The sequence below is a fragment of the Electrona antarctica genome (genome assembly GCF_951216825.1).
Source record: "Electrona antarctica genome assembly, chromosome: 4".
NCBI classification, from domain to species: Eukaryota; Metazoa; Chordata; class Actinopteri; order Myctophiformes; family Myctophidae; genus Electrona; species Electrona antarctica.
In genome coordinates this window covers 51,566,395-51,586,260 of record NC_136809.1, presented here as the reverse complement: position 1 = coordinate 51,586,260, position 19,866 = coordinate 51,566,395, and the positions used below count along the sequence as shown (strand labels likewise).

Genomic DNA, 19,866 nt, shown 5'->3' with positions numbered 1-19,866 from the left:
ACCGCTGAATTGGACCATCGAGAACTGTGTATATATAGAGACAGTACTACATAAATTGCCAGGTTTCAAAAAATAGCAGATCTACAAGCTCATAGCGCGGCACCGAGTGTCGCGCTACGAGCTTGTCGGTCTGCTATTTTTGAAACATCGGGAAAATGTGACGCAAATCTTTGAATATATTCTTTCAGAGCGAACATTTTTAACTCAAATATTTTCTTCTGGGGGGGTCCCAGGAACAACATATTTTCAGAGGCGGGTCGGCAGCCAATTACATATATTTTTGGGGGTCCTTGACATGAAAATATTTGCGAACGACTGACATAGAAAACATGGGTTTTTCAGAAAACTGTCAGGATTTTGAAGACATTTGTAGAATCGCTCTCTTAAACGTACCCACGTCGCGGCCCCCTCTCTCTCTCGGGACGGTTCGCTGACGCACGCAAGGCTCTCGCACGTCGGGAGATGTCGTCGTCGTCGTCGACGTGGATTTTAAAATGCTGCTCGACCCCGGAAAGAGGAGAGCAGGCGAAGAAAACAGACGAGGGGGCGGAAAGAGGAGAGAGACGAGAGGGAGATGAAGGCGGAGTTGTGGAGAGGAGAGGAGAGGATGCAGTGCATTAAGCAGCAGAGCAGCAGGTTGCTATAACAACAGCACCTTAGCGGCGCCATCTCTCTTCCTCTGTCGCTCTCTCTCTCTCTCTCTGATCGCCCTCCCATCGTTCGCTCCCCGCTGTCATTTGGTGCGCTATGCCTCTCCATCACTCTACCGATATTTACCGTCTCTCTCTCTCTCTCCCTCTCTCTCTCATGCTCACTCTGTTCTCTTCATCTTCTAGTAGCTCCTCCACTCAGACGAAAGAGACCATCTGTCTGAGGAGCAGCTCTTCTCCTCCACACAGTCTCTCTGTCTCTCTCTCTCTCTCTCTCTCTCTCTCTCTCTCTCTCTCTCTCTCCCCCATCTCCTGCATTATGTGTTATTTCTCCACCTCTCTCCCTCCCTATCTGCATTCTCTGGCATTGTGAGCTTGTAGATCTAGAGCTAGTTTCACTTACAATCTTTTATTTATGTATTATTATTTACAAGTGAACAATAGCCAAGTATCATACAGTTCACTGCAGCTCAACAGTGTAGTGGGAGGGCTGGTCAGGAGATGAACTCTGCGTTTAAAGGTGTGTGTGTGTGTGTGTGTGTGTGTGTGTGTGTGTGTGTGTGATACAGTGTGTGTGTGTGCGCGATACAGTGTGTGTGCGATACAGTTCACACCAGCAGCATAATGGGGTAATGTTTTATAGGTGGGCTTTGAAAGGCAGCTCTGTTATTACCAACATGAGTCACTAACATTTAGGGAAAGCCTGTAGCTCGCGTAAGCCTGGTCCAACTTCTCTCTCTCTCTCACTCACTCACACACACACACACACACACACACACACACACACACACACACACACACACATTCTGTAGTAGTAACGAAACTCGCATAGACTAGAACTGAATTATTTAGATACTATTGATTGGATGACCACACACACAGGCACATAGGCGCACACACACACACACACACACACACACACACACACACACACACACACACACACACAGTGGTACACACATAGACACACACGTGTGTGTGTGTGTCACACACACACGTGTGTGTCTATGTGTGTACCAGCAGCAGGAGTGGGTCTAGCTTAGGGTCAGAATACAATCTGAATATATTTTGTCAGCCGTTCCATCTGAATAACAAAGAGGCAAAAGTGCCTTGTGCGCGTCCATCTATCCATGTGAAAGTGTCTTTTGCGTGCGTGCGCGCGTGCAAAGACATCTAAATATTTATCGGGCCTCACCCCTCAGCTAGTCGGCTTATACCAAGTGCTGTATTATCCACATGACTTGCAGACATCAATAGCGTTGACAGACAGTGTTTGACCTGGTCACACAGTAGAGGCAGAAGTTGTCAGTGTGGTATGAAGCTCAATCGACTATCAATGCCTCGTGTTAGTTTATCTGATACCTTATCTTTTCTTTAGTGGGACCAATAATCGGTCGGTTGATAACAGCCTGCCATTTGCGTTGGCGAAAGGGCCTTTCTCCGTGGAGTTTGCATGTTCTCCCCGTGTCCCTTATAGGGTAGGTATACCCTCGCAAAAAACATGCGGTAATCCTGGTCTCTAAAACTACCTCCCCTTGGCCCCCCGGCTGGCCAAGGGGGAGGTAGTTTTAGAGACCAGGATTACCGCATGTCTCTAAAACTACCTCCCCTTGGCCAGCCGGGGGGGCGGATGGAGGGGAAAGGAACTGGTTCCTTCCACGCGCTATGTCTGGCCGGGGAACCCCCCCCCCCCCCCCCCCCCCCCCCCCCCTGTCAGGTGAAAAGAAGCAGCTTGGACTCCTCATGCATAGAAGGAACCCCCCCCCCCCCCCCCCCCCCCCCCCCAGGTTGGCAGAGGAAGTGTAACGCCCAGGATTACAATTAGATAATTGACACTGGGTGAAAGAAATGGGTTGCAAAATCGTGGGATAAAAAGAAAAAACGATAATAGCCTGCCTGTAATGTACTGTAAAATACATGAGTTTTACAAATAGATGTGGTAACGCCTCGAGCTATACTACGTAAAATTGCTTAAATTGCCGTAGGTTTTTAAAAGACAGAGCAGAAAATATTATTCCATGCCATTTTACTTTCAATAAATTAGAATTATAATAATTTCTTTGTCTCTAGGTAAAATTCATAATGACGACCTTCGTGATATTCATGATATTTCACTGCGCAAAAAGCTTGGAATACGGATGTGTACATTACAGTAAACTCCCGTTAAACTTTCCGACAAACTCCCGTAAACTCCCGGATTGTACCATCACACCTGTATATTACCGTATATTACTGTATATGCCTGCTAAACTTGAGGTTTACGGGCAAAATACAGTGCCCATAATTGCCCGTTAACTCCTCTCTTCATGTTGTGATTTTGTCCTTGAAAATGTTGTAACCGTAGTTACAACAGATGACAAAGAAATACAAACGAAAGGCCGGGTCTAGGTATTCCCAACATAGTTATGCGTTTAAGAGTTTAATGCAATTGCAAGACAAATCCTCTCTAAAAAGTGAGAGGTGTTCATACTAGTCATCTGTGACCTGCAAAGCTACAAATACACTTTGTAATCTTTTGCATCTACGGTACCAGTGTGAACGCAGCAATACAGTAGCATGCATCTCTCTCTCCTGCACATATACCGACATCATCTTGTCTTCTTATTTTGTGCGAACCTCCTTCTCAGCCTCTATTTCAGTCTCATGTGCATGTCCTGTCTGCGTACAGTGAACAGTATGGGACAATCATTTGGTTGTCATTTCAGGCAAAATTGAAATCCTGGCAATTATTGTTTTGAGTTCTTCTTCTTCGTGCATTGAACTTCTCACATCGTTACGATCATCGGCAATGTAAACGACACAATGATATATAAACCCATTCAAAGCTGAGGACGCATAATGTGTCGCCTTATAGCTTTTAACCACTTGAACCATTATTTAAAACGTTATCTGTTGAAAAAATAGCAGACCTACAAGCTCATGTCACGGCACTGAGTGCCGCCCTACGAGCTTGTAGGTCTGCTATTTTTGAAACAAAACTGTGAAAATGTGGTGCAAATCTTTTAATATGTTCTTTCACAGTGAACGTTTTTTTAACTCAAATCTTTGCTTCTGGGGGGAGGTCCCTGGAACAACATATTTTCAGATTTGGGAACCACTGATTATAGGTTTTATTATAGGTTAAAACTAGGTTTTAACCCATTTTGGGCGGGAACCCCTTTTGGTGTCTTAAACATTATGTTATAATTTAGCTATTGAAAAATAGCAGATCTACAAGCTCATAGCGCGCCACCGAGTGGCGCGCTACGAGCTTGTAGGTCTGCTATTTTTGAAAAACGCCCCCCTCTATCCTCCCGGGTTCTAATCTTACTTCCTGTTTCCTGTCCCCCCCCCCCCTCCACAGCTGCAGGAGACGGTCAAGAGGAAACTGGACAGCGCGCGTTCCCCGCTCAACGGCGACCAGAACGGCATCTGCGACGGCGGCAGCTACTCCCCGACCACCAAGCGGCTACGGAAGGACGGCGGCGGCGGCGGGGGTTTGGACTCGCTCAGCGGCCTCCCCAACAACAACAACATCAACAACGGCGTCCCTCCTCCTATCTCTCCACTACACCACCAAATGGACATCAAGCCCTTACTGGGCGGCGGCGGCGGCCTGCCCAACGGGCCTCACCTCGGCGGCAACAACAACAACACTCCGAATAACAACAACAACCACGTGTCGGGCGGCGGGCGGCCCGCGTCGGACGAACTGGGCAAAAACGGCGGCGGCGGCGGCCACCTCCTCCCGCCGGACATCAAGCTGAACGGCTCGCTGGACTCCCTGGAGGACGGCTTCGGTCTCCTCAAGGACCTGAAGCAGGAGCCGCTGGACGACGGACCGGACGGCTCGGACCCCGGCTCGCTGTCCAACCAGAACAAGCTGTTCTCGGACATCAACCTCAACGACCAGGAGTGGCAGGAGCTCATCGACGAGCTGGCCAACACGGTGCCCGAGGACGACATGCACGACCTCTTCAACGAGGACTTCGAGGACAAGAAGGAGACGGAGTTCTGCGCCGTCACCGCCGCCGGTCGGCCCGGCAGCAACCAGACGCCGCCGGGACCCCCGGAGGGCTCGGGGAACGCGTCGGCGGCGCCACCCGGAGGTGGTGGTGGGGGGGCGCCGGGGCCCCCTCAGGCTCCTCCTCCTCAGGGGGGACCGCAGGTCCCCATGGGCTCCCCACAGGTCAGTACCGTAACCGTACCGTATCTACGTTCATGCCAAATTGACACTCGTCAGCCCACAGACCCCTATTTGAAATGATATCTTCTCTTATGGGGGCCATAAGAGAAGATCTTTACGGTTATAGCAGTGATTCTCAACCCGTTTAATTTCAAGGACCCCCCAGTTTGACATGCATTAGGCTACGGACCCCCATTTAATGGCATTTCTATCTCTGGGACCCCCAATTTATATTGTAAAATCAATGTTAATTTAACTCTGAGAGTGTACGAATGGAACTAACGGGTCCATTTGGTTCCATTCTAGAGATACAGACCCATAAGGTACAGACCCATAAAGGGTCCATTTGGTTCAAAACGATTCATTTAGCTGGGGACCCCCTGGAATTCCCTCAAGGACCCCTGGGGGTCTCCAGACCCCACTTTTGGGAAACACTGCCGTACCGTATCTATCCGCTGTGAAGGCCTTTTACCAACAGGCAGGCAGCGACTGACACGACGACTGCCTCGTCGTGGGTGGGCACGTTCCGGTGAAATTGTCGCGTTCGTGCTCGTTTCGTTTTTTGTTTTTTCTCAGCAGGAGTCTCGCCCCTCATGAGCAGACCTGTCGTTGATCCAGGCGACAGCGTCTGCGTCACATGCTCCCCATCTGAAAAAGGCGTAACCCTGTAAAACCCGGATACATTTCTACTTGTACTACTACTACTACTTTGTACTACTAGGACTGATGTTAAAAAAATATGTAAAAAAAAAATGTTATGCACATTTATAATAATTATTAAAATAATAATAATAAATGAATAATTTACATTCGGTGGATATCTTTCACAATAATACATGATACATGTTCTAGACATTCTAATGATCACACAAATATATGTATTACATGCATTTTAGTTACTTTTATCAGGGTTAAAGATTAAAGGTCATAGGTCAATTTTGATTAGAAATTGCACTGAGTCCAGAGATTTTGAAGTTGTGTAAATTTGTGCCTCTGTGGGGTGTATTTATATGCAAATAGCATGACCAATGGCATTGCAAGACTAAACAATGCACATCAATGATGATGTTTAGGTGAAAAAAGAATAGAAAAAAAAAATTAAGTGATTAATTAAAATAAAAATGTTACCGAGAAGCATCGTTGGGTCTTACCGAGTGTCAAATGGAACCGCGTGGACCCATTTGGACGCTGTCCGAATTAACACAATCAGCGCCGGGATTTCTTTCAAAATAGCAGCTCGGGGTGCCCCGCAGTTATGGCAGCTTTTACTCTGAAAGCCCCTTCCGTTCCGTACAAAAACCTGGAGAAATAATGTTGCTTGCTTACCTCGGCTATGATTACCATAAAGTCGCTCGATAATCCCTCGCGTTCATATTTTGAACGAGAGGCAGGTCAGAAGTCAGAAATGAAGAGCTTAGATTTCCATCTGGTCAAAACCACGGAGAGCTCCCTAGATCAGGAGATACGAGGCATTCTTTCTGAGCCGTAAACAGGGAAGTGAACGACAACGCGCATGCGAAGAGCAAGGAGTATGGTGCAGAAGGAGAGGCCAACTCCAAAAAAAAAAAAAGAGAAAAAAATTCTGAATATTTTTCTTTCGTTTGATATCAATAAAAATGCGCTAGGACCTACGGTCTAAATGGGTTAAAGGCCCAATTGATTCGTCCGTCGAAAATAGTAGACCTACAAGCTCACAACGCGTCACACATGCAACACACTGTGAGCTTGTATAGTAGTAGGTTTGCTGTTTTCGACGCCGACCGACGTGCCATGGAGCGTAAATGAAGCATAGCGCTGAGGATTTGGTTGTGCTCTGGTAGAAAACCAGAGGATTTTGTGCGCCGAACCATATTACAACCATTATTAACACCCCGAGCGGCATACACGGAGTTCTCCGTCCTATCAAATAGTAACGCCCAGCGCTCAGGACAGACGGAGATTAATAAAAGGACGGAGATTGGATCGCATCGCTCCACAGGCTGGGAGCGTCTGTTGGGCAACATTCAATGTCATTTTCGGGTGGGACGTCATCGAAAATGCCCCCCCCCCCATAGGATGTTAATGGTAGGGTCACAAGAAACCCCTATAAAACAAATTGCCCAATACTATCAGCCGGTCAGCAAGTGGATTCATGAATATATGTATATAGACAATATTTTAGGCCAATAAAAAAATACTATATATACCAAATTTCCCACCCGTCCACCTCGACTGCCGCACTAGGAAGTAGTAACTCTAGAGGCGGGTCATTATATCCAAATGTTTTAAAAACACAAAGGTCGCTCGTAGCGCGGCACCGAGTGCCGCGCTACGAGCTTGTAGGTCTGCTATTTTTTGCTTCTGGGAGGTCACTGGAACAACATATTTTCAGATGGGGGTTGGCGGCCGGTTCCACATAATTTCTGGGGTCCTCGGCATGAATTAGTTTGAGAACCACTGATATAGAAACATATGGTTTTCAGCAAACTGTCAGGATTTTGAAGATTTTTTTTAAAATTTTGACGTCAGGCCTAAACGGGTTAAGAAAGAAAAGCTACCTACTCTATTCCCTCTCTCCAGCTGCGATGGATTATTAATCTTCCACGCCCCCACCACGTTAGCAACAGGCAATATATTGGCGATGAGAATCAATCTGTTTTTTAGAAATACTGAACATTTGCCATGCCTTCATGCTCAGAAGGATGGGCTGTTTTTAGTCATAGCAATCACTGACTCATTTGTGAGAGGATGGGCTGTCATCCAATAACAAAATATGGAGACGTGATAAGAGAGTTCATATTAGAACTGAGAAATACATTCTGTTAATGAGAGCTGGCAGAGAATGATGTGCTGTTGTGACTAGCGAAAATAAATTAGATCTTGCTGTGGGTGGCTGAGAGTACAAATTGGTTTATGTTTTTAATTAACTGTTTACTTTGGAATTATTAAGACATGTTCACTTACATGTGAGGAACACAAGAGAACAAAAAGACGGAGGTATTAGGAACATTGTGATAACTGCATTAGAAGGGTCTTTCTCGGCCCCACCCCTCTCCAATTGTTTATATTGTGTTTAGTTTCCAAGATGGCCGCAGCACCAGGAGGGGGTGGGGCGGAGGTGAGCAGGTGGGGTTGACATAATATGCCCTTACTGCGCTGCGTTCACACATTCAAGACACCTGTCTTGTGTCTGTGTTTAATGGCCGCTCCAATGCATTTCCAATGGAAGCCCATATGGTTTGACCAAACATTTTGTTTGATGGGGGGGGGGGGCAGAACACATCCATCAAAGCTGTGTTCAGACACAAGTCAGGTGTCAGACACAAGGCAAGTGTCTTGAATGCAGCTCGGTAAGGGCATATGTCGACCCCGCCCGCTCACATCCGCCCCACCCCCTCCTGGTGCTGCGGCCATCTTGGAAACTAAACACAATATAAACAGTGGGAGAAGGGTGGGGCCAAGAAAGGCCCTTATCACTTAACTCATTCCCAGCTAAAGGCGACATCGGGCGAGTTATGGTCACAGATCGCCTAGGACGAGAACCATCGCCCGGCAACGCTTCGCTTCCGCGTTGGTGGCGTCGTCGATTGTTTTCCTTCATCCAGACTATCTTTAGCGACGATCTAAATGTTTTTTTGTGTTGGATTTGAAGCTCAGATTGAGGTGATCATACAAAACGTTCAATGTTTTTGGAGGTCAAAAAAAAAAAAATCATCGCAACCCCGTGGGACCGTTTCAGCGCTTGTGATGAAAACGATAGTATCTAACGAGTGCCCTGGAAATGATTCCGTGTTGCCGGAAGTTCACCAAATCGGCTTCAAAGTAAGGCTGCCGTTCTGCGACAGACCACTAGATGGGGCTGTGGTGGGGGAAAGAGTTAGACACATAGTGAATAGATGAGAACAGTATTTCACTTCATCTTTTGTCATCATGTCAGGAATGCTAAGTTCATTACATATTTTCTTACTGTATGATTTTACAATATGAATTGGGGTCCCAGAGATAGAAATGCCATTGAATGGGGGTCCTTGAAATTAAAATGGTTGAGAATCACTGCCAGAGCCGTGAAAATCCTCTCTTATGCAGGGTCTCTGGCATATGTTTTAAATGGGGGCGGTCCGCGGCCCAAATAAATGTCGATTTGAGGGTCCTTGACATGAAACCGTGGGAACCACTGCTCTAATGCCTCTCCTACCGTCTCCTCCTCCTCAGGTCCGTCCCTCGTCGTCCGGCCCACAGTTTGCCACGGCGGCCAACGGGACCCCTCCCCAGCAGCCCCTGCAGCAGTCCCCGGCCGTCGGCATGGCGTCGGGCTCTCCGCTGCACAACTGCGTGGCCCGTTCCCCTCAGACGCCGGCCCAGGTCCAGACGCAGGCGGCCGGCGGCGGCGGCGGCACCACCAGGAACAACGGCTTCATGGTGAACCCCACCACGGGTACGGGAGGAGGGCCCACCGGAGGCCCGCCGGTCACCCCCGAACTCTCTCACGCCGAGCAGCTGAAGGCCATGGCGGCGCAGCAGCGCGCTAAGCTAATGCAGCAGAAACAGCAGCAGCAGCAGGCGACCAACTGGTCACCCGCGGGGGGCGCGCCCACCAGCCCCTACGGCTCGGCCGCCTTCAGCCAGGACAAGCCCAACAGCCCCATGATGTATCCACCGCAAGCCTTTAACGCGTCGCAGGGCGGCATGACCCCCAACAACGGGCCCCCGAAGGCCCCCATGAACAACTACCTCCCGCAGAACCACGGACAACACACCATGCAGGGCATGCTGGCCCAGCAGCAGCAGCAGCAGCCAAACGGCATGGGTCCCAACGCGTTGCTCTCCAAGCAGCAGCAGGCCATGTTGTCCTACAGCAACACCAAGCCGCTGAGTCACTTTAGCTCCGCCATGGTCGTCGATCACATGGGCCAGAGGATGACTCCGCCCATGGTAGGAGGAGGGGGAGGGGCCGGCCAGGTCAAGAACCCCATGATGCCCCCGTACATGCAGGGCGGAGGGGGAGGAGGAGGGGGCGGGGGCCAGGGAGGAGGGCCGGGCCAGACGCAGGGGCCCATCCCGGGCCAGACGGCGCACCTGAGCGAGGAGCAGAAGAGGATGCTGCTGATGAAGCAGAAGGTTCTGAACCAGAACATGTCCTACGGCGCCATGCAGCCTCACGGCCAGGTAAGGAACCGACACGCTTGGCTCCATAACCGCCATCTCTGACGCACTCCGCTTTGGCTCGGAGTCTTTTCGTGTATAGCCGAGTCGTTTCGTTGTTTTTGCTGTAGTTAACATATGATTGTGATGTAGTACTTTATTGTCAGTTCACACTGAAGTTTGTCTTGCGACCCCAGCAGCCATGTATGCAGAAACACATATACACACATTTGACACATAGTACAAAGAACAACAGTACATAAAGACATGAAGACGAGAGCAATGTCCACCGCCTAGATGTGGCTACTAAAACACCTGATTATAAGCCTCAAAGTCGACTGGTGGACAAAGGACCTCTTTAGTCTGATATGACCTTATTGTATGCTGGGACACCATATCTCCTTCCTGAAGGCAACAACCTACAGTATATTCTCCATACAAAACACATGGCTAGTATTAGAGGTGATATTCCTTGCCAACCTTAGGATGCTGTTATCATACGTGGATGTATAGAGTCTCTGAAGTGGTTGTCTGACAATCTTTGAATGTTCAGTTGTTGCAGCAGTTGTGACTTTAGGGCTGCAGACAAACCTCCATACCAAGGTACTACAAACACCTTTTATGCTAAAGACGTCTCCACACGTCCTCTCAATAAAAACACGTAAAGGAGGTCCTTTTTAATAATGATATAAAACGTGATTGCTGTAATCCAGTTTTTTTGACAGTTCCCGTTGCTTGGCAACGACTTGTTCAGCACACATGGACATGTTTTGCGCATCATGCGCGCAGCCGTTCACTTCCTGGTTTACGGGGCCGACAAAACTGTCTATTATCTCTGAATCTACGTCGCTGTCCGTTTTTTTTATTGAGGCTCTGAAATTTCACAACTTTTCAATCGCAATTCAATGTATATAGAAACACACATTTTTCTTATTACCATAGGAAGACAACAAGACAAAATGAGCACACCACAGTCTTGACATGATTGTACATTAGAGTAGAGTTACACCAGAGTCTTTGTTATTCACTACCGTTCAATAAGGTACATTGAAGCGCAGTCTAGAAGGGTCCACTGTATCTAAGACTGGTTCCATCGTGAACCCTTCCATGTTATCGCGGAGGAGATAAGTCTGTTTCTCCAGAGGAACCACAGTCATTGTACCTCCTTGTACAAATCATCCAGTGTAGGAACGTCTCTATGAATCCAAAGCTTGAGTATAGTCTTTCTCGCTATATATAAGAGTATTGGAACCAATTTGGCGTTGTGTCTGCTCCTCTGTCCTTGGTTTGGATCAGAACGGCCATGTTCTGTCCTCATTACTGACTAAACCAAGCATCTCGTTATGGAATATAAACGCTTCTAAAGAGAGATGATACTTGACAGCACGAGGTAGTAATGGAAGATTATACCTCCCGGTTTTTGGGGAAGGAAATGGAAGGCTTTTCAGAGTAAAATCAGCCTCATCTGCTTGGCACTCTAGCGCCTTTTATTTTGACAAACTCTGGCAGCATCATAAGTGTTAACATGCTGCCGTCTCTGTCTCTACCTGGGCTTTCCTTGTGTTCTGTCGTGGTTTCTCTGTATAGCTTGTGTTCATTATTGGACATGGGGTTGAAACAACCTGTGTTTCTCATGTACGTGTTTATCGTCTTCTTCAAAGTGAGATATTGTATTAACGCCTGTTGGGAAGTTCTTTGTTTGATCAAGGTTGGTTTCAAAATCGTGTTGTCGTAGAGCCTTTATTGGGGAAGCACGCGCAGATCCACCACGCCAAAGGTCCGACTCGCGGCATGCGCTGCTCCGTCCTTGCGGTTAGGGTTAGGTTAGCGTTTGAGGTATAGGTTGTCCGTCTAATACCCGGGGTTCCACCTATGGGAGAATCTAGACGCAGCTGCGTGACATGAGACTAATTAATTAGAGCTACAGAGAAAGAGAGGAGTGTGTGTACGGGTGTGCGTGTGTGCGTCAATTTAACAAATATGTTTCACCTTGAAGGAGAAAGGGCGATATGGTGATATGACTGAAACGAATATCACAATAATCATATAGATATTGTTCAATATTACACATACCACGATATGGCTTACTGTATGTTGCTGACACTTTTATAGTACCTAATTTGTGTTTTAAAATGTAGGTAATAATTATTGTCATATTATATTGTTGGGAGGAAACCTCATAACTCAATTTTTGAGGTTTAGATTTTTTGGCATAAATCAGTGCTATTGAACACCCTTTATACGTCTGTGTGTTGTTTCGAAAATTTTGAACGAATGGAAAGTAGTAAAAAGTGCTTTGGACAAAACCTTAACTCCATTGGACCCTCAAAATGTCTGCTAAAGCAACTAACTCCACCACCTCTCCCCCTCTCATGGACGTCATTGACAATATATAAAGTTACAACACCCACTTTGATGAGGCAGTATTGCTTTGTTTTAAAAATATATGGTTTTCTTAATTTCCTGAAAAAATAATATTTTTCATTTCCTGAAAAATGAACATTTTGGAGTTATGAGGTTTCCTCCCGACAGCAGAGATATGATACGATTCCACTGAAAGCCAATAAGACGATAATATTTTCATTATCAAGCTGTCCTTCCATGTGGCATACAGTGCTCTGGTGACGGTCACAAACGTGCCTGACGAACGGGTCAATGACGAAACGTCACATGTCAACATTCAGTGTTCTGTTAACCCACTTAGGCCTGACGTCGAAATTAAAAAAAAATGTCTTCTGAATCATCCGAAATACCAATGTTTCTATGTCAGTGGTGCTCAATATTTCATGTCCCCCAAAAGAACCCCAAAAATGATATGTATTTGGCCCGCCGACCCCCCCCCCATCTGAAAATATGTCGTTCCAGGGACTTCCCCAGAAGCAAAGATTTGAGCCACATTTTCACGATTCTTCAAAAACAGCAGACCTACAAGCTCGTAGCACGCCACTCTGTGGCGCGCTATGAGCTTGTAGATCTGATATTTTTCAATGGCTTAAATTTCAACATAATGTTTAAAACACCAAAAGGGGTTCCCGGCCTGCCCCAAAATGGGTTAATAATGCCCACTATGATGTAACCCGAACCGTCCATTTGGTTACAGCCGTATACACTCTCCGAGTTAAATCATGGACACGGTCACAGCTCATTTTACAGTAACGGTTCAGCGCCGAAGAGAGAGAGAGAGAGAGAGAGACAGAGAGTTTACAGAACATGGACCACTGATTCATGGAAGCCTTCCAGAGAGGTGCAGCGAAAAGGTAAAATGGCGGTATATGTTGCCCCAGCAACAAGCCAGGGCTGGGAATAGACATCGGAAAATGGCCTGTCTACAGAGTATTGATGCATCTGCAACAGCAGCAGCAGCCCTAGCCTCCCTCCCTCCCTCCCTCCCTCCACCCCCAATTCTAGACATACATGCATACACGCACGGACGCACACACGCGCACACACACACACCAAAGCTAAACGGCTTCTTAGCTCATATCCCCAATCTGTCACAGTTGACTGATGGCTGAGATTGGAGCGCTAAGCCAAGCTAGCTGCCGTCATTACCAACCGGCCCACCTCGGGCACTGTTTCCCCCTATATACCCTGGCGACCGCAGCCAGCCCCAGCTGCTGTCGCGCCATTGGCCGAGCCCACGCGTCAGTCAGTCAGTCCATCACACACACACCTTCAGGATGCTGAGCGGGCCGCAGTCTAGCTCTATACCTTTAATAAATAACAACACACGCGCACGCACACGCAAAACACACTCACATGCTCGAGCTAATGCCCTCGTGGTCTCTTTCCTGTTGCTGCTCGTTACTTCAAGGCCGGTGAATTACTGACTGTGTGTGTGTGTGTGTGTGTGTGTGTGTGTGTGTGTGTGTGTGTGTGTGTGTGTGTGTGTGTGTGTGTGTGTGTGTGTGTGTGTGTGTGTGTGTGTGTGTGTGTGTGTGTGTGTGTGTGTGTGTGTGTGTGTGTGTGTGTGTGTGTGTGTGTGTGTGTGTGTGTGTGTGTGTGTGTGTGTGTGTGTGTGTGTGTGCGCGCTATATGAGGCGTGTGCATGTCCATGCACCTCTGTCTGACCTGTCTCTATCTGTCCGTCTCTCTCATTCTGCCTCCTGCATGTCCATGATATGGCAACAGTTATCCCGCCCTCCTCCTCCTCTCTGTCTCCCATCCTCTCATCCCTCTCTCTCTCTCCTCCTCCTCTCCACCCTCTCTCCTCCTCCTCTCCTCTCTCATCCCTCTCATCCCTCTCTCCACCTCCTCTCCACCCTCTCTCCTCCTCCTCTCCTCCTCCTCTCTCTCTCTCCTCCTCTCCTCTCATCCCTCTCTCTCTCCTCTCCTCTCATCCCTCTCTCTCCTCCTCCTCCTCTCCACCCTCTCTCCTCCTCCTCTCCTCTCATCCCTCTCTCTCTCCTCCTCTTCTCTCTCATCCCTCTCATCCCTCTCTCCACCTCCTCTCCACCCTCTCTCCTCCTCCTCTCCTCCTCCTCTCTCTCTCTCCTCCTCTCCTCTCATCCCTCTCTCTCTCCTCTCCTCTCCTCTCCTCCTCCTCCTCTCTCTCTCTCCTCTCCTCTCATCCCTCTCTCTCTCCTCTCCTCTCATCCCTCTCTCTCTCATCCCTCTCTCTCTCCTCTCCTCTCCTCTCCTCCTCCTCCTCTCTCTCTCTCCTCTCATCCCTCTCTCTCTCATCCCTCTCTCTCTCCTCTCCTCTCCTCTCCTCCTCCTCTCTCTCTCTCCTCCTCTCATCCCTCTCTCTCTCATCCCTCTCTCTCTCCTCTCCTCTCATCCCTCTCTCTCTCATCCCTCTCTCTCTCCTCTCCTCTCCTCTCCTCCTCCTCTCTCTCTCTCCTCCTCTCCTCTCATCCCTCTCTCTCTCCTCTCCTCTCATCCCTCTCTCTCTCATCCCTCTCTCTCTCCTCTCCTCTCCTCCTCCTCTCTCTCTCTCCTCTCCTCTCTCTCTCTCCTCCTCTCCTCTCATCCCTCTCTCTCTCTCCCTGAGCCAGAGACACTCAGCACCAATAAAGGAGCAGATTTATTAAAATGGGGCCTTTGTGGCTGCTGCCGTGTGTGTGTGTGTGTGTGTGTGTGTGTGTGTGTGTGTGTGTGTGTGTGTGTGTGTGTGTGTGTGTGTGTGTGTGTGTGTGTGTGTGTGTGTGTGTGTGTGTGTGTGTGTGTGTGTGTGTGTGTGTGTGTGTGTGTGTGTGTGTTTTAGTGAGGGAGGAGGGTGGGAGATTTATTTGAGGGAGCAGAGAGGATGTGTAGGGCAGAGAGAGAGAATGGCTGGAAGAAGGAAGGAGAAAACAGCGGGAGATTTATTCGTAAGGGAACAAGGAACATATTAAAAGGAAAGTCAAGGACCTCTCTGTGTGTGTGTGTGTGTCCGTTACCAGCTAATCTCCGGCACCGTTGGCCCAATCCATGCCAAATTTTGCACACACTCCCTAGATGCCCCGAATTTTCCTGAACGGCCTGTTATAGCTCCACCAGGAGGCCGACTTTTCAATTTACATTAAGTATTTCACGCACTTTCCTACTAGGCTGAGGAATATATCCCACCCTTTTCACAAAAACACATTTTTGGAACAAAATGCCTCAAATCATCCAATTGCCATTTAAGGCGAGAACATTGGCCTATTATAGCGCCACCAGGAGGCCACAACCTGACCTGCACTGGTGGAGACCTGTGCCCCAAGGGGCACTTTTTCTAGTTTAAGTGTAGAATAGCTAATAATACCTGCAAGGTGCAAATGACTTGGCTCAGATGAGAGTCGAGTCCAGCACTAATTGGAGCTCTAATGCCCAAACCACACCAATGGGTCGAGACTAAACTAAACTAAAGGTTTATTTTATAGCGTTCGTCCAAGCGGTGTGATATTGTCCTGTTGCACGTCGACGCATGGTGATGCACGTCGACGCAAGTCGACTCCAAGTGATTCAATTGGTTCAATTCAGTGGTTGCTTGCAACTACATGCGTCTATATGACAAATGTGTTGCTGCCCCCGTCCCGAGACCTTCTATAAGACAATGAACCAAATGTGTTGCTGCCCCCGTCCCGAGACCTTCTATAAGACAATGAGCCAAATGTGTTGCTGCCCCCGTCCCGAGACCTTCTATAAGACAATGAACCAAATGTGTTGCTGCCCCCGTCCCGAGACCTTCTATAAGACAATGAACCAAATGTGTTGCTGCCCCCGTCCCGAGACCTTCTATAAGACAATGAACCAAATGTGTTGCTGCCCCCGTCCCGAGACCTTCTATAAGACAATGAACCAAATGTGTTGCTGCCCCCGTCCCGAGACCTTCTATAAGACAATGAACCAAATGTGTTGCTGCCCCCGTCCCGAGACCTTCTATAAGACAATGAACCAAATGTGTTGCTGCCCCCGTCCCGAGACCTTCTATAAGACAATGAACCAAATGTGTTGCTGCCCCCGTCCCGAGACCTTCTATAAGACAATGAACCAAATGTGTTGCTGCCCCCGTCCCGAGACCTTCTATAAGACAATGAACCAAATGTGTTGCTGCCCCCGTCCCGAGACCTTCTATAAGACAATGAACCAAATGTGTTGCTGCCCCCGTCCCGAGACCTTCTATAAGACAATGAACCAAATGTGTTGCTGCCCCCGTCCCGAGACCTTCTATAAGACAATGAACCAAATGTGTTGCTGCCCCCGTCCCGAGACCTTCTATAAGACAATGAACCAAATGTGTTGCTGCCCCCGTCCCGAGACCTTCTATAAGACAATGAACCAAATGTGTTGCTGCCCCCGTCCCGAGACCTTCTATAAGACAATGAACCAAATGTGTTGCTGCCCCCGTCCCGAGACCTTCTATAAGACAATGAACCAAATGTGTTGCTGCCCCCGTCCCGAGACCTTCTATAAGACAATGAACCAAATGTGTTGCTGCCCTCGTCCCGAGACCTTCTATAAGACAATGAACCAAATGTGTTGCTGCCCTCGTCCCGAGACGTTCTATAAGACAATGAACCAAATGTGTTGCTGCCCCCGTCCCGAGACCTTCTATAAGACAATGAACCAAATGTGTTGCTGCCCTCGTCCCGAGACCTTCTATAAGACAATGAACCAAATGTGTTGCTGCCCTCGTCCCGAGACCTTCTATAAGACAATGAACCAAATGTGTTGCTGCCCTCGTCCCGAGACCTTCTATAAGACAATGAACCAAATGTGTTGCTGCCCCTCGTCCCGAGACCTTCTATAAGACAATGAACCAAATGTGTTGCTGCCCCTCGTCCCGAGACCTTCTATAAGACAATGAACCAAATGTGTTGCTGCCCCTCGTCTCGTCCCGAGATATTTGTTTGCCTGTACGCCACGGCCCGGGCACAGTATCGCTACAGTAGCTGTGTGTGTGTTGTCTGTTTTTGCACATTAGCCTTAGCCTTTGTTTGTTTGTTCGCTCACAGGTGGTGGCAGTATAGCATCTCTGTTTCTCCCAGTCTGTGTGTGTGTGTGTGCATGCGCGCCCGCGTCTCAGGCTAATCCAGTTAGCAGCTGCTTAGGGAAACTTCAGCCCCGCTCCTCAAAAGCTCGTTAGTCAAGCTTTAATTGTTGCCGGCTCCCTCGCTTTGCATATCGCCATGACGCTAATTTATGCCCGTAGTCGCGGTTACCGTCTCCGTTGCGGCAGTGTTTGTCTCTGTGGGAGTAGAGGAGAGCACGTGCGCGCGCGGGTGTGTGTGTGGCTTTCTGTGTGTGACGATGATGATGTGGTCTACTGTTTTTGAGCGGTGTTAGCCCCGTTCCATGGAGCAGCTTTGTGTTGTGCTGTTTGAGCACGGAATGTCTGTTTGTACCATGACCTATTGACCTGCAGCTGCTGCTGGCAGCTGCCTGATTGGGAGACACACACACGCACGCGCGCGCACGCAAATCGATTCAATCGTGTGAATCTTTTTACAATGACGTTATTTTTCAGAAAGGAAGCCATTGAGGGTTAAAATGGGTCTCAATGCTTTCAACTCGAGTAGAATTATTCATGTAAATGTACAAGTGTCCATGACAAAGAAAATATATGACGTAGAGACGATAAAGACTATTATTACCATTATTATTGAAGGTGGTAACAGTCCATTTGCTCAGTATATATATAGGGGCATATTTAGAATGTATAACGCTACATTTTAACAGCGATACGATACGATACGTATGGTACACGATACATGGACTATATTGGTTCATTATGGCGATACGATGCGATTCAATGATTTGAAATCGATACAGTGACTACTTAAAATACATTGACATTATTATTATTATCTTTTTATAAAGTATATTTATTGGTTTTAACAAAGGACAATGAACACAGACATTACACAACGAGAACATAATAACAAACAAGAAAATAAAAGAAAGGAAAAACAGCTCAGGCACAACACTATTGTAAATAAAAAGATGAAATATACAAAGACATGGCAAGAACAATGAACCATAGTGGCAATAAGTGGCTATTGATAGACTCCCATTCAGGAAATGCATACATACTGTATATTAAAAAGACAGACAATACAGTCATCATATAGGCACACATTGACATTATTTTAATAAGTAATTAAACCCCTCTTTTTCTTTTTTAAATACCACGCACAAAAATGTAGTATTGATACAATTGATTTTTTACATAGCAAAACCATTCCATACCGATTATTTGCATTGCAAAACGATACGATACATAGTCAATGTTGCCGTTTTCATTTCGATATACACTTCGATTCTTGAAATTAAAAAAATCTATTTTACTATATCGTTACAACCCTATAGTTTGGGATAAGATTTGGGTTGCAGTTTCCACTAGTTTATACTTAGGTTGCATAGTGATCTCACACACCAAAGAATTGCAGATATTTTCAATGTTGTCCCTAAAGTACAATAATACCAACGTTGTGCGTGTGCGAGAGACTCGGTGACAACAAAAAAGAGTTATCAATCAAGTGCCAAAATAGCAGTCGGGCATCGGCAGTTGTGAGGCTGCATTAATAATTAGTTCTAAAAGCATGTCTTTTTTACGGGGATCACTATTGATATGACAGCTAGCTGTCTGATTTTAATAGTAGACGCATATATGTCGAAGCGCAGCGCAAATTTAATGGCAGCGTACAAGGTTCACATGTGTAAAAATAACAGAGTTATCGACACGGAATGGTATGTACGGTATGGTACACGATGTACGCTTGTAGATCTGTTTATTTTAACCCATTCAGGCCTGATGTCGAAACTTTAAAAAAAAAGTTTTCTAAATCATGACAATTTTCTGAAAGATTTGAGGCACATTTTAACGATTTTTAAAAAATAGCAGACCTTCAAGCTCATAGCGCGCCACTCGGTGGCGCGCTATGAGCTTGTAGATCTGCTATTTTTCAATAGCTAAATTATAACATAATGTTTAAAACACCAAAACGGGTTCCCGCCCCAAAATGGGTTAATGGTTAATGTGGTTAAACGCTAACGTGACATGGATGCGTTCCAGGTCTCAATGGATTAAGCATGCGCCGCCGCCACCACGCAAAGTTATGACGAAGCCTGCGATGCGACCTCTTTTCTTTTTTTCACTATTTGGTTCGCTTAACATGTCCACGTGTCATTTGTTTACATATATTTGGTACGCTTTAAAAAGTCCAGTGTGAACACCAAACGGACCAAAATCTAAATGCAAATATTGGTCCTTGGTCCTTGATCCTTGATCCGGATCTTCTAAGCGAACTTTGGGTGTGAAAACGGCCTTAGTCTCTTGAATAGGGTTAATTTAGTTTTAGTCACATGTTAGCTACCTGGAATGTTAGTTCTAGTTTTAGTCGACTAAATGTCATAGGATTTTAGTTGACTAAATCTACAGTTGATTTAGTCACGTTCACAACGCGTTGCAGTGCGACGCGTTGTGTAAAATGACTTATACTGGATCTCTTGTCCACTAGTCCC

At 47.1% G+C, this 19,866-nt stretch overlaps 1 protein-coding gene across 1 annotated transcript in view; it reads left to right on the top strand.

The window, feature by feature from the left end:
• maml3 (mastermind-like transcriptional coactivator 3) overlaps window positions 1-19,866 on the top strand; it is a 173,796-nt gene that overhangs the window by 75,505 nt on the left and 78,425 nt on the right. Inside the window, exons 2-3 of the mRNA XM_079499674.1 lie at window positions 3,994-4,818; window positions 9,007-9,960. Of these exons, the coding sequence (XP_079355800.1) occupies window positions 3,994-4,818; window positions 9,007-9,960 (1,779 nt within the window). The remainder of the gene's footprint in view (window positions 1-3,993; window positions 4,819-9,006; window positions 9,961-19,866) is intronic.